This window comes from Stegastes partitus, unplaced genomic scaffold, assembly GCF_000690725.1.
Source record: "Stegastes partitus isolate 25-593 unplaced genomic scaffold, Stegastes_partitus-1.0.2 Scaffold90, whole genome shotgun sequence".
NCBI classification, from domain to species: Eukaryota; Metazoa; Chordata; class Actinopteri; family Pomacentridae; genus Stegastes; species Stegastes partitus.
The window spans coordinates 92,672-106,017 of NW_007577821.1; the positions used below are offsets into that span (position 1 = coordinate 92,672).

The 13,346-nt window shown below is 40.9% G+C and overlaps 1 protein-coding gene across 4 annotated transcripts in view; it reads right to left on the bottom strand.

The window, feature by feature from the left end:
- The window catches only part of epb41l3b (erythrocyte membrane protein band 4.1-like 3b), a 60,013-nt gene that overhangs the window by 15,840 nt on the left and 30,827 nt on the right, over positions 1 to 13,346 (bottom strand). For 3 of the 4 annotated variants that reach the window (XM_008277144.1, XM_008277143.1, XM_008277142.1), the window contains exons 4-12: positions 11,534 to 11,638; positions 10,520 to 10,562; positions 10,324 to 10,399; positions 9,877 to 10,095; positions 8,881 to 8,968; positions 6,436 to 6,588; positions 6,082 to 6,179; positions 4,799 to 4,974; positions 4,243 to 4,439 (exon numbers count right to left, since the gene is read on the bottom strand). In XM_008277144.1, coding sequence (XP_008275366.1) covers positions 4,243 to 4,439; positions 4,799 to 4,974; positions 6,082 to 6,179; positions 6,436 to 6,588; positions 8,881 to 8,968; positions 9,877 to 10,095; positions 10,324 to 10,399; positions 10,520 to 10,562; positions 11,534 to 11,638 — 1,155 coding nt within the window. Of the gene's footprint in view, positions 1 to 1,796; positions 1,851 to 3,209; positions 3,795 to 4,242; positions 4,440 to 4,798; positions 4,975 to 6,081; positions 6,180 to 6,435; positions 6,589 to 8,880; positions 8,969 to 9,876; positions 10,096 to 10,323; positions 10,400 to 10,519; positions 10,563 to 11,533; positions 11,639 to 13,346 lie in introns of all 4 variants that reach the window. The other variant, XM_008277145.1, reaches the window with a different exon arrangement.

Genomic DNA, 13,346 nt, shown 5'->3' on the forward strand with positions numbered 1-13,346 from the left:
TGAAAACACCACAGAGATGCTTAACACACAGTTTATGTACCAAAATCATAACACCTTTTTCATGCACTTTGCTCTACGATTTCAAATCTATGAGGCAACAAAATGAAATGTCAATTAGAAAACTGCACTGTTATGAAAACAGACAGTAAAAGCTTAAAGAATACTGATACTCAACAGTAATGAAGGTAATTACCCCCCCAACTATTGGGTCTGAGTAAGTTTACTACCTGCAGCATCAGACAGCAGCAGGATCCATATGTGTGTCTCCACACAGAGAGAGAGACGTGCACATTTGCACACTGAACAATGGCACCGGTAAATAATTAAATTGTTCTAATTACAAATTATCTCCAAGAGAGCATGGAGAGCAGATAAATCTGAATCCAATGGCAGATCACAAGATTACCCTGTGTTCGTCTACATCGCTTCACATCGTACAGATGGCTGTCACACACACACAGGGGTAGTTTAGTTTCCAGCTGTTTAGGACAATTTCTTGGTACTTTATTACAAACCTGCAGCATCAGACAAAGGTCGGATCAACTCCAGTCTCCAAGTGTCTCCAAAGTAAAAGCTGCGCGTATTTACGCATGGAGCAACAGTAACAACTTCATTAAATAAGTTGAACTGTATATTATCCAAACATCAAAAAATGGCAGATCAGAATCTAACAGCAGGTCACACTGTCAACTTTTGTTCACCTCAGACTGATAAACTGTCACACTTTATTAGCTGCTGTGTAATATTTTGTCACATCGCTGCTGTCGTCAGGTTGAGTCCTAATCTTTAAGTTTCACTGTTTAACAATCAAAGATAAACTGGGCTGTCAGTTATTTGAACACTTTGATCAGTTGCTAATAATCTAGTTTTAGTCCATTGTTCGATTATTATGTTTTATACAACACTTGGTGTATTGACTAGTCTCAGGTGAATGCCAGATATTTTGTGCATACCGCGGCGCTATCCGGCACTATGAGTGCAATCTCTGCATAAGGCTGTGAGGAACATAAACAGATAGATGACCTTTGTCTGAAGGGGGCTGAATGACAGAATGCCGTCGCTTTAACAGATTGATAAACCTAGCAATGTTCCTTGTCGCATGTTTGAAAGAGGCTATAGTTATTTGCCACTGTGGGACAGTTTTGCAGCACTGTCCATGCCTTTACTGTCTTAATCTGGACAAGCCTCCAAACAGCCACCTGTAGCCAAGACTCCTAAAACCGTTTACCCAAACCTTTTAAAGTAAAAACAAACACTGAAATTACCCCTAAGCGGCTCGACAGTTTCATGGTTAATACATAGGACTTGTAATACAGTTTGACTGTCCATGCAGCTTTAGCTTTTAGTACATTGTCATGCATGTAGCCATAGAGTGCCTGTTAAACAAACAACAAAACAGTAATCTACAGATATCATCTTAGACCAGCACATGAAGCCAGTATTAAGGTACTTATAACTGCCAGAATCTGCTGGTGCCGTTTGTATTTTAAGATGGTAAAATCAAGGGTTTGTTAGAATGCTTTAATGTTAGAGGCTAGAAATGAGATATCTGATTTTGTTGATCCCAGTTTGAAAACAAGCACTGATTGGTCGAAAAATGACTAAAATATCTGACAGATGTACTGCCATTGTGTAAGAAACGTGTACATTTAAACTGTGTTTATATTACATTAAAAAAATAAAAATAAAATCCAGTGCATGCACAACATGCATACATCTATGATTCAGCATAATTTCCCTTTTCCTTCTGTGCTTTTTTATGCCCTAAATATGATTTCTTTTCACAATATACAAACCTCTGTGGCTGTCATCTCTCCATCAAAGGCAAAGTCAGTTTGTTCGCTGTCAGTCTGTATTCACACATCACATATCCAAAGTGTTCCAAATGGAAAGCAAGAAAAACGAGAAGAACCCATTTTGTAAATCTTAGAAAATGCATCAGTCATCTACAGACATTCTTCATAGCAACAAATGGAACAAATGGAAATGCACTGGTTGTTGGTTCTTTACGCTGCACAATATCAGGCAACACTACATATAAGATTTGCAAGAGAAAAACAAAAAGATAAAAAGCAAATGAAAAAAACAAGCAAAACAGACTCAGAGGAAGTTGAAACCTTTGGTCGGTCACTTTGATATTTAAGGGTACTATGATGAAATTTGGGTTGGATTTGGAAAGGCTACTTTGTGGTATATTATTGTAAATGAATTCCAGATAGATATGATATTTGCTGTGTTGTCACTACGAACAAACAGCACTTGACGATAAAAACTGATCTTTTGTTGCTGAGCAGTAACCTGACTTTCAGGCCCTCCCCCTCCTCTCCATGCATGTTCACACCAGGGATGATCTGGATGCATTTAGCTGTCAAAGTCTCTCTGCATCATAGCATGTATTACACTACATTGATCATTTGTGACTCCAAAAGGCTGTTGCTTGAGGGAAAAACATTGCATCTTGGCGTTCCACACACTGAGTCTCTTCACTGAAGCACTAAGAGCCCTTTTCAGCAGAAGTTCAATTTAAATGATTCATTTTAATTTGTGCCGCTTTGCTTGATTCAGAACATAATGCAGAGAGACTTGGTGCATAGATAAAAATGGATGTGTTCCCATGCAGCTGATGTTGATGACTTTTTACACTGTAAAGCCCTGAATATAGATGGTAATACTGAGATGGGTTAGGCACAAAGCTGTGTTTTTAATATGGTACTTAGTGAAGGATTAGTGACTAAATGAAGATAGGTGACATCTTTATATACTCACAATTTCTAAAAAAAACACGGTGACATAATAATATATTTGCATGAATTGTTTTACGCTTCAGTAACATTTCATGGTAATTTGTCACTGATGTGGTTAAGAAATATAATTCCTTAAGAAGTTTTCTATTTTGTGTCTAACCCTCTCGTTGAGGTAGAGTGAAAACATGCCAATCAAATATGAAATGGTGAGACTTGCAGGTTCATCTCTGTGTACTTGTGATGCTGATGAGGATGTAGTCTACAGGATGAGAGAGTGACTGGGCAGAGATGAGGTTCTGAAAGTAGGAGACTGACAGACACTGGGACACACACAGTCTCCAGGTCAGCTCTGAACTGGTAAAACAGTAGAGCGAGATACAGAACAGGATAACGGGTTAACCGATAATGGACTGTCATTCTAAGCCAGAGGTGGGTACTGGAACATACAGACATATGCACACACACCTCTTCTTCCTCTGAACTGTCATGGTCATGGTAGCCCTGGGCTATGGAAGCGGTCAGGGAGGCTGCCTTGGGCTCCAGGTAGCAGAGGCACAGCGCCAGTGGGAAGGAGAGGGTGAGGGCATAGGGGACAGAAAAGGAGGTGGAGAGCAGAAAGAAGAAGATGAAGAGGAAGCAGGGGATGAGTGAAGGCGACTTAATTGGAAGGAAGTTCTGTGCGCACTCAGGAAGGAAACGCATCTCTGACAGATCGGGAAATGTGATGTAGCCATCCTCATCCAGGATGGAGGTCAGGTCTGGCAGGTGCAAGGAGAAGGAGAAGAGCGTGCCACCACGGCTCTTGCCCTGCTCCAGTCTCTGCTTGCGGGCTGAGAGAAGCAGCGCCTGCTCCTCCAGCAGGGCGGCTTTACGGTCAGCATGGGCTTGCCGGCGGCGGCACCCAGTGAGGCTCTTGGCTGGACTGACTGATGAGGCTCGCTTACGAGCATTCTCCCTGCGCCGCCGTCGTACTTTAGTTGATGAAACAGGGGATGAGGGGAGTGAGAGCTCAGAAGGGAGGGGGTCAGCTGTGTATACATGAGGGGAGCACTGATGGTGGGAAATTTCAACGGAAAAATGACGTGTGTAAATGGAGAGAAGCGTAGGGGAGGGGAGCGAATACGCATGAACACACACGAGTATAGTGTGGGGTCAAAGGAAGGACAAGAAAAGAACAGCTAATTAGTAAAGCGCACACAAAATGAAAAGCATTTAGGCCTAGTCTAATGCAGTGGGTTAAGCTCAAAGCAACTAGGAAATTGTCATCAGCCATTAAGAACGCTATTAAGAAAGAAAACCAAATAAAGATCTCAAAAAGTGCTTGAAAAGAAAGTCACGGCAGCTTCTGAGAAATATCAGATTCTTTAAGTTGGTACGTCTCTCTGAACCAAAAATAAATAAACAAATAAAAACAAACAAACCATCAAAGCCTCTGAAAGGTAATGTAATTCAGTTAATGCAGCTCTGGCTGCACTGAGCCGGTCAGACAGCGGTTTACCTTTGTGTCTTGTCGGAGCGGTGTTGTGTCAGCGGCTTCTGGTGTCTCTGCTCCATCTTTGTGAGTGTCCTCCTGCTCTGACTGGTCTTCCTCGACCTTCTTCTCTGTTGTTACCGTGGTAATAATGTCGCCCTTAGCGATTACTTTGGCAGCAGCATTGTCCTTCATCAGAGTCTCATGGTTTTCCATAATGGGAGCTGAAATTCCAGAGGACAAAGGTGGATGAGACGGTGACATGTTATGGACACCACTGGCTTGTTCTGTAACCCCAGGAAAAGCGTTACAAGTAGCATTAAGGATTTGATTTGTTCCTACACTGTTCTGCATTGTTGTGATACCCATTATGGTTTTGTCTTGCCACTGCTAAAATATGCCAACAAATTTAGCTTTGCCAGCTTTCATTTGGAAACACCTTTCTCTTTCTTTTATAAGATATAAAAATAGAAAATAGATATAAAATGGTTTGCACTTTCAGCAAAGGATTTTGTCATAAATAGTCCATCATGAGGTGCGTTTCAATTTGAATGGCATTTAACCAGCAAAAACGGTTCCTTACCTCCATCTAGACTGCGGGACATGTTGTAGCGTTTGCTGGAGGAGCGTTCGAATAACGGAGCAGGTCTGATGATCTGAGAGCTGGCCCTACGGGTCTGAGCCTGTGTTCTGCCACTGTAGCGAAACTTGGAGCCGAGGCTCAGGAACTTCTTCGGGGGCACCTCAGGGGATACAAGCCTGACACAAATTACAAACACTCCCATTAATCAAACCAGAAATAAAACAGGTTTTTTTCAAGCACTGTAAAACATTACAACTCCGACTCATTTGAATACTCCCTGGAGGGCCCAGTGACTGGGCTTGTTACTCCAAACAACCCAGAAGAAACATTTTTTTTTGCTGAAAGCAGCACTAACAAACTTTGCAGGTTGTTCTAAAAATTTGAACACTGCTTCTGTTTTACCACAAAGACATCATGTTTGGTCATTACCTCAAGGCTGGCATAACTGTGATCACTCAATACCAGAAGAAGTATTTTTTTTTTAAACTGAAGCCTACCTAGTGCTGGATTAGAAGCTGTTTCCTGTCAAAAGTCCCCTATTACCCCTTTTCCATCGCCATGAACCGACTACTAATTCAGAGTCGCTTCTATTTGCAAGAAAGACCTGCTTAATTTTTACATGGAGCCACATCACTAAGTCACTGCATACATCTATATGAACACTGGTATCAATATTAAAGTTCCCTCTAGTTTATTCTGAACTTCTGTTGAGGACCACAGCGCAAGAAAACAGTTTGTCTCTCTGGCAGACCACTGCTGGAAAGCTGAGATCTTTATTCATCGTATTCTTCCTGCAGGTTGAAGTTTTAATATCAGCAGTTAGGGGTGTAACACTATACCTGTTGGTATCAAAAATCGTTGGTGCAGGCTTTCGGTTTAGCAAACGTGTACTAAGTAAATGCAGCCCCTGCACTTGCAAAACATTTTTCTGTGTGCAGGAATTAATTTTGTACCCCATGTTTCCCCCCAAGAAACCTCAAAACCACTGTACATACCCAACCATAATTTGTGTGTGCTGTTACATCATCATCATCAGTTGTTAATGTCGCTCTATTCACAGGTTACAATGACAGTTGTTAATGCGAGCCGTTTATACTGAGGTCACTGAGAGGATAATCCTGTCCCCAGGCCATTGGTTGGTGATGCTCTTGAAACAACTTTCCAGCCTGAGACCCAGTTCTTTAGTTGTCAAACCGTGAAGAACTGGTTCAAGGTTAGGCATGAGCTCTAAAGCATGCTCTGGACTGGATTTGGGGAAAATTATTTCATAGATTATTTCTTACCTGAAGAAGGTATGATGTTCCACGCAGACCTTCCAAAGCCTTTTGGCAGCACGATGATTGGGAAGTTTGAAACCAATTGTGCTTTCAAACTGCTCAAACTGCAAGGGAGAAAAAGATTTACGATACAATTAACTTTGACCTTGAATTCATTTTTTTCCCCCAATCTCTTTCCATAATGTGTGTTTTATTATGAATTGCTTAATATTACTATTTGTTGTTTACATAATTTTCTTAAAGTGCTTTACTTTAAGCATTGATACAAAAACAGTGAAATCCCAGAGCCTAATATTTTCAATCTAAATACAAGTAATTCAGCTGATGCAGGTCAGCTGAAACCTCTGAAACAGTCTTTACCTCGCCGGGGCGGATTTTGATGTAAAAGTTGTTTCTCTTGTAGGAGATCTTGAGGATTTTGGGCCAGGCAAATCTGTTGATCCGCAATCTGTCTCTGTAGATGAGGAGGCCACTTGCACAAACTCCCAGCATGATCTCCACACCCTCAGAGTCCTGGGAACAGCACAAATAAAAAAAAGTGAAAGTTACTTTAAAGAAACTCCTTTAAAAATGTGTCACTTTTGTAGAGCAACATAGTTTAAACACAGAAGTCACTGACCACAACATTGTTCTTATTTTCTATGATCTTCAAAATAAAAACTTCCATAAACTCTACAGGATATCAAGGAGGTGCTCAGGCGTAGGTGCACAGCGGGACAAAGAAGAACCAAGTTTATGATAATAATAGGGTTAAGCAGGCAGGTGGACAGTGGAATCAGGCATATGGCACGCTGCTCTCACCTATACAGTCAGTGGTGACGTTGAATAAAGACTGAAAGGGCACTGACTGGCAAAAGCAATGATGAGGTTCTGGGAAATAGTGGTGGATGAAGCACAAAATAAGCACAAAATAATGCTCTTCACTGCACAAAGCATTAGATGAGTGGGTAAAACCAGTGACAATGTTTTAAGAGGAAAGCGCTTATCCAAAGCAGGAACAACCAGTCTTAAGTAATTAGTGGGATGATGAAAATGACGACTTTGAATGTAACCATGCACAAGTAGAAACCTCACTTACACACTCACAAACTCACACACACACACACACACACTCACACACACAGGTAAGCACATGAAAGCAGCCTCTTACCTCTCCCTCAGCTGGAGCCAAGCATTCATAAAGACTGCCTACCAACTTTGCATTTAATGAGAGAGGAGAGAAGACAAAAGAGGAATGCTGGTCTAATATGTACACATTTTTCTTGTGTATCAAAACTCTGACACACAAAGGCAACACTGAGCATTGATGTCTAATCAGTTTGATCATGGCCACTTTCTCCTCTCTGTCATCGCCTCCATTCTGATTTAAATCTGTGAAGGCAATATCCTCCCCATTGCTCATATCTAGACCCATTCTAACTTTCAAAGCACTGTTGATTCATATCAAGAAGACTGATGAGTGTAATTTTCTTTGATGGCAGCGCTTCTGCTGTCGTACTCGAGCTCTTTCTTTCTTTCTGCATTCTAAAAGACGTATTTGATCCCATCTGGCTAGCAGGACAGAAACAGCAAGAAAGCCATGTAAGTTAAACTGGGCTTCAGACTCCTCAATCTACTACCACCTTAATTCCCACAATCCTAGAGAGGCAGCAGTGATATGTCAGTCAATCAGCAGAGCAGCAATGGCATGTTAAATCAAAGCGTTACTGTGGCAGCCATGATGTTTCTGAAGCAGCGATGTTGTAGTAGCAAGTGTTACTATTGACTGCATGAGTGAAATATGTTAGTTTTAGATCTTATATAGAGAATAAGAGAACTCTCACAGTCTAACTTGTATAATGCTTAATGAATCTTAGAAACATCTACCATTACTACAGATGCGAAGGACATTCTAGTACAGTGATTTATTTAAAGATGAGAAGAAAAATACTGCTATCATTAGTGCATTGCAAATGTAAAGCTGCAGCCAGTACCTGGTTAGATTGGTACAAAGACTGGACACAGAGCTGAAACAGTGACTAAGGCTCTGTCCAACAATAACAAAACCACCATACATTCACCACTGAAGATGTAACATTTTAACAAGGTCATTATGTTGTGTTTCTTCACCTGCTGTGTCCCTTACTGGCAGACAGAGCTTCAATTAGTTGTACTTTGTAGCTGTATTTTGGTCAATAATTACCTGATTTGAGTGGGTTTTTTTGTTTTGTTTTGTTTTTTTAAAGTAAAAGATCACTGATTCCAGCTCCTTAAATTTAAATATTTACTTTTTTGACACTATTCCATCACAGTAATTTAGATGTCTTTGGTTTGCGGTTAAAACAAGATATTTGAGGAAGTAATTTTGGACCAAATGGCCCAAACAACTAATACATCAACAGAGAAAATAATGAACAGAATAATCGACAATGAAAATATTTGTTAGTTACAGCACTGTAGCCTGTTCCTGGCTGAGAAATAATTCCAACACAATGTCTAGCAAAATCACAATTTCTCACAAATTTGGTGTTATAAATTAATTAGACGATGTGCTGATAGGGGAATTTTTTGAAAAGGGCCACCTGTTTTCAGTCTTAGTGCTAAGCTTAGTTAACTGATTTCTGGCTGTACCTTTATATTTATTGTACTGATATGAGGATGGTAACAATTTTCTCATCTAACTATCTGCAAGAAATAAAATAACAGATTACCAGTTACCATTTTAAAACAAACAAAAAAAAAAACATTAGATATTATGTTTGACTTGTAAGAGACAAATATTGTAAAAATTGTATATGGGATTAAAATTTTGTCATGACGTGTTACCTTAGCGTGGTGGAGGTCCACACCATACATAGACAGCTTCTTGGCATTTTCCAGGAAGTGCATCTCTGCTTCAGCTGGTGTCATCCCCCTGACAAGACAGGACCCAACAAACAATTAACAAAAGATTTCTGACCAATGCAACACTTGAGAAGAAGAACCGTTTCCAATAATGTTGTAACAATAGTAATTCACAGTACTGCAGAAAATATATTGAAAAATGGTTGGCTTTATGGATGCTCGTAGCTGAAGCTCCACAGAGGAACATAAGAGAATACTTTCTTAGCACAGATGATCATTAGATAGACCCTAATCCTGGCACTGTCATTGTATTGCTGCACTCACTGGACTAGACAGGACTGCATCAAATTACACACAGATGATTGTAATACACAGAGAATGGGGGCTCAGACAAAGGACAGCCAGCTAGATCCATTTATAATCGAGCACAAATCCAATATCTGCAGACTTGCAGCCTTTCACAACATGTAATTATTGCAGATTGTAAACATTTATTCGGGTGAACTTACTGACTTAAAGCTGTTAGATGTATTCATTACAAACTAATTTTATCCAAAACGACTGTAGAAGAGCCATATGTTTTGTAACTGACGTAAAAAAAAAATGTTGCAAAAACAATCTGTCAGCATATGACTATTGTTTAAGGATCATGTTTGTCAAAATCCTTGTATGCACAGGTACATCATTTCCACTGAGGAAATACAAAAGTGCACTTTCATACTTACAGCTGCATATTTTTTCTTACTGAGACATCTAAGTCCTTTTATTGTCAGCCACCAAAATCCAAATAACAAAAGCACTGAGTAGATAACCACAGTAAATGAATCATTTCTAACATCAGTAACCTCACAGATTTTTAATTCTCTGTAATATTATTCTCTTCTTTAAGGCACCTGTATGTGTAGCTGGACTAGGACTGTATTAAAAGCTATGCAGACGGTTCAAGCTCAGAGTTTCGGGAATGATGCAGAGACTAACTTGTAGGTCTTGTGAAGTTCCATGACCTTCTCCTCTAGCTCTTTGGTTTGGTTGGGTGCAAATCGCAGCTCGCTGATGTAGTCGCTGCCCAGTTCTTCAGGGTCATAGTCTCCAAGTTCGGACTGCACTGTGTACGAGCCCAGCACCGTGTGGGTGGCAAAGGAACAGGGGAGGCGACCTGAAACTACATCATCCCTTAGCTGCAAGCACAGGTAGTACCTGTGAGAGGGAAAAGAGAAGAGGGCAAAACAGGTGTGTGAGAGGGAAAAGAGAGAGGGCAAAACAGGTGGGTCATTTTGTTTTTGTTATTTATTTCCAATGTGTGGATTTTCTTACATGTTTCTGTTGTAAGTCTTCTCAGATTTATAAATGCATTGGATATCCAAGTCTACAAAAATGAAACTTAAAAACCACTTACAAAAGAAGACAATAAAAATGCTAACTGACCTTGTGATGTCCTCGGTCAGCTGGGAGGGGTCTGGAGGGTAAAACTTCACGTTGAAAGCAAAGTTCCAGGGACCAGCTGAGATGCAGACAGAACATCAAAATATTAAAATCAGAATTTTTTTAAACTGCACACACCTCAGTTGAATATAAAGAACAAAACAGTTGACAATGGATTTTGTAGGATTCCCACACTTACTCCTGATCTGCTTCTTTAGCTCTTTGGAAGGATCCAGCCAATTCTGCAACAGACAACCACAGATGCAAAGCATTTATCATGACCAGTTTGTGAGTAAAATAATCAAGAACCACAGTTTGTAAAGTGGACTTCATTGTCCAAGGACATAAATGCCAGGAAATTACGTAAACACTGTCTTTGAAGAACGCTCAGCATGTCAACAGTAGAAGACACAATTGTATTATGCTTCTACTGCCAATATCAAAAATCAAATCAAATCAAAGTTATTGTCATTTTGCTGTACATGCACAGTAGTACAGGCAAGACGAGAGAGCATTTCTTCAGGATCATTTAATAAGTAAGTTTTGCAGACAGCACGTCTGGGATAGGCAAGACACTAAACGTTCACTCTCGCTGTCTCCTGAAAGGGCCGCTGTGTCCATGTGCGCCGCCATCACGTTGAACATGGTGAACCTCTTCAGGTCCTGGTAGGTCTTCAGGAACACAAAGACACACACGATGGTGTGACGATGGTGAAGTCGGCATAATGTCATCCCCTCCAGCTGTATGTCCCTCTCGTGGATGTCATGGAGCCATGTTTTTGTAAAAGCAAACACACAGCAGTCTTTCCACTCTCTGCGGGTTTCTCTCAGCAAACGCAGCTCGTTGTGGAGGGAGCGGACATTGCAGAGTAGGAGCGACGGTCCTGCTGATCTGGAGTGGTTAGCCTTTAGCCTAGCATGGATCCTGGCTCTCTTCCCCCTCTTTTGTTTACGTTTGTACTGCTTGTGCTTCCTTCTCTCTCGGGTAACTGCCAGCGTAGTCTCCGACAGGACTCGTGTTGGTGTAGTTTGTCCAAATCACAACCGATCGCTGCAATTCCAGTGCCGTTCACTGTCCTGACACCCAGCAAAGTCTCCCAGCCACACTTTTTGCGGAATGAACAATAAACCACTTTGCAACTTTATAAAAAAAATAATATGCTAGCCAATATGAGTACTAATACATTTTACTGAAAACTTTCTTTTAGATTACCTTCTGATTCTCCACATCTCTATATGTGATGCCAAAGTAGTCTTTCTCCAGTAGGTTGAGGTGATCACACACTTTGTCAAAGAGCACGTTGCCCCTGGCTCGTTTCTGTGAGAAGAAAGAACAAATCACACTGAATGCAGAGTCATTAATGGGTTCAATGATGTGCATATTTTTCAGATCTATGCACAATTTTTTACGTTAGGATGAATGAACAGCTGCCTCAGTGACCATCATTTATTTAACTGCTTTAGCTAGTTCTCTAATGTCTCAGCCACAAGCAAAGCACATGAAATGATTTCTTTTGGCTGCAAGAGCAAACCCCATGCTCTTCACACACTCCCACCTCATGCACAACGCTTCTGTCTGTTTCTCTCTTGCTCTCTGTGCTCACACATACTGTATTTCAATGCAGACAACTTCCCAATAAAGCTGTTCTTATTTACATATTTGTCTGTCTCTGTTTTCAGATTATAGAACAGGTATAAAATAGTCAGCATCAACACTACATGTCAACACAACATTGTCTGACAAACTTTTATGCAAAGGGTAAAGACGAGGGCTGTGCTGTGACTTCAGCTACATCAGTGACAGAATGTCTCGACTGTGATACACTCATTCACGTCTGTGTCAACTGCTGAGCTGCCAACTGTTTTGCTCTGTGCTGTCAGTCACAGACACAGAGAGGCTTTTACCTGAAGGGGGTGTGGACAGCAGCAGCTCAGCTGGACTGAAAGCCACAGACACTGAAGCGGCTTACGTAGAACAGGGCTAAAACGAAGAGTTACCCAGGCTTGCTAAAACAAACCATGTTTGAACTAAAAATTAGAAAGACAGATTCTGGGGACATGTCAGACTTTCACTAGTTTGCTGAAAAGGGATATAATATAGGATATTTAAATGAAATTTAAAGATGAAATGAGTTTAATAAAACTAACATGATGATGTAGCACACTATGCTGCTGCATGACAGGGCCTTTTCGGCATGGGCTAACCCTAAAGGTATCGGAGCCAAAATTGACCAACTGGGCCACTCGAAATTGATTTCTTCTTCTGTAAAGCATTATGGTATAAACACACTGCTAAAGGTGAACATTAGCTATGTGAGTGCTTTACACCAATCGATTATACATCTCTGACTGATGAGATGCCATTGGCTAGGGCTTTGTCGTCTCCCCCACTTAACAAGGCTGGACTTGACAGACTCATTTAGTCGGCTCACATGGGATATTTTAAGGACTGAGTTGCCACGACACAGAGTCAGAGCATGTTCCTGCAGGGGGATAGGCTGGAAACCACTGCTTTGGCTTATTCTAGCAGCAGGAGTCACAGCGTGTCTGTGTATCTGTCATAGTCAGTGCAAGCAGAGAAGCACACGAATGCTGTCAAATAAAGGCCTCAAAGAATGTAAACATATACATTTCTAAGTCTGAGACACATGCAACACAACCTTTTAAACAAGAAAACTCCTAACTGTCTGAATGTGATTTTAAGAAAGCTGCCAGTGGCAGAGAGTTAATGCTACCAGAACATCAGTCACGTCAGACTACTGGTGCCTGGCTGACAGACTACTGACAGACATATACAAAGGGCTGTGATGTACAAAACTCTGTTTAGGATCAAATAGCTGTTGCACAGATATAGCTAAGGCATCCAAAGAAAATAAGTGAAGAGGGTAACAGATGCAGCTGACTGATCTGGTAGGCACTCAGCCTTCCTCTGGGTTGTTCCAGAAAAAGAAAATGGCAGGAAACTGGAGGGTAAATTGATCTCAAATTAGAGAAGGACCCATCAATCTTGATCAATTTCAGGATGC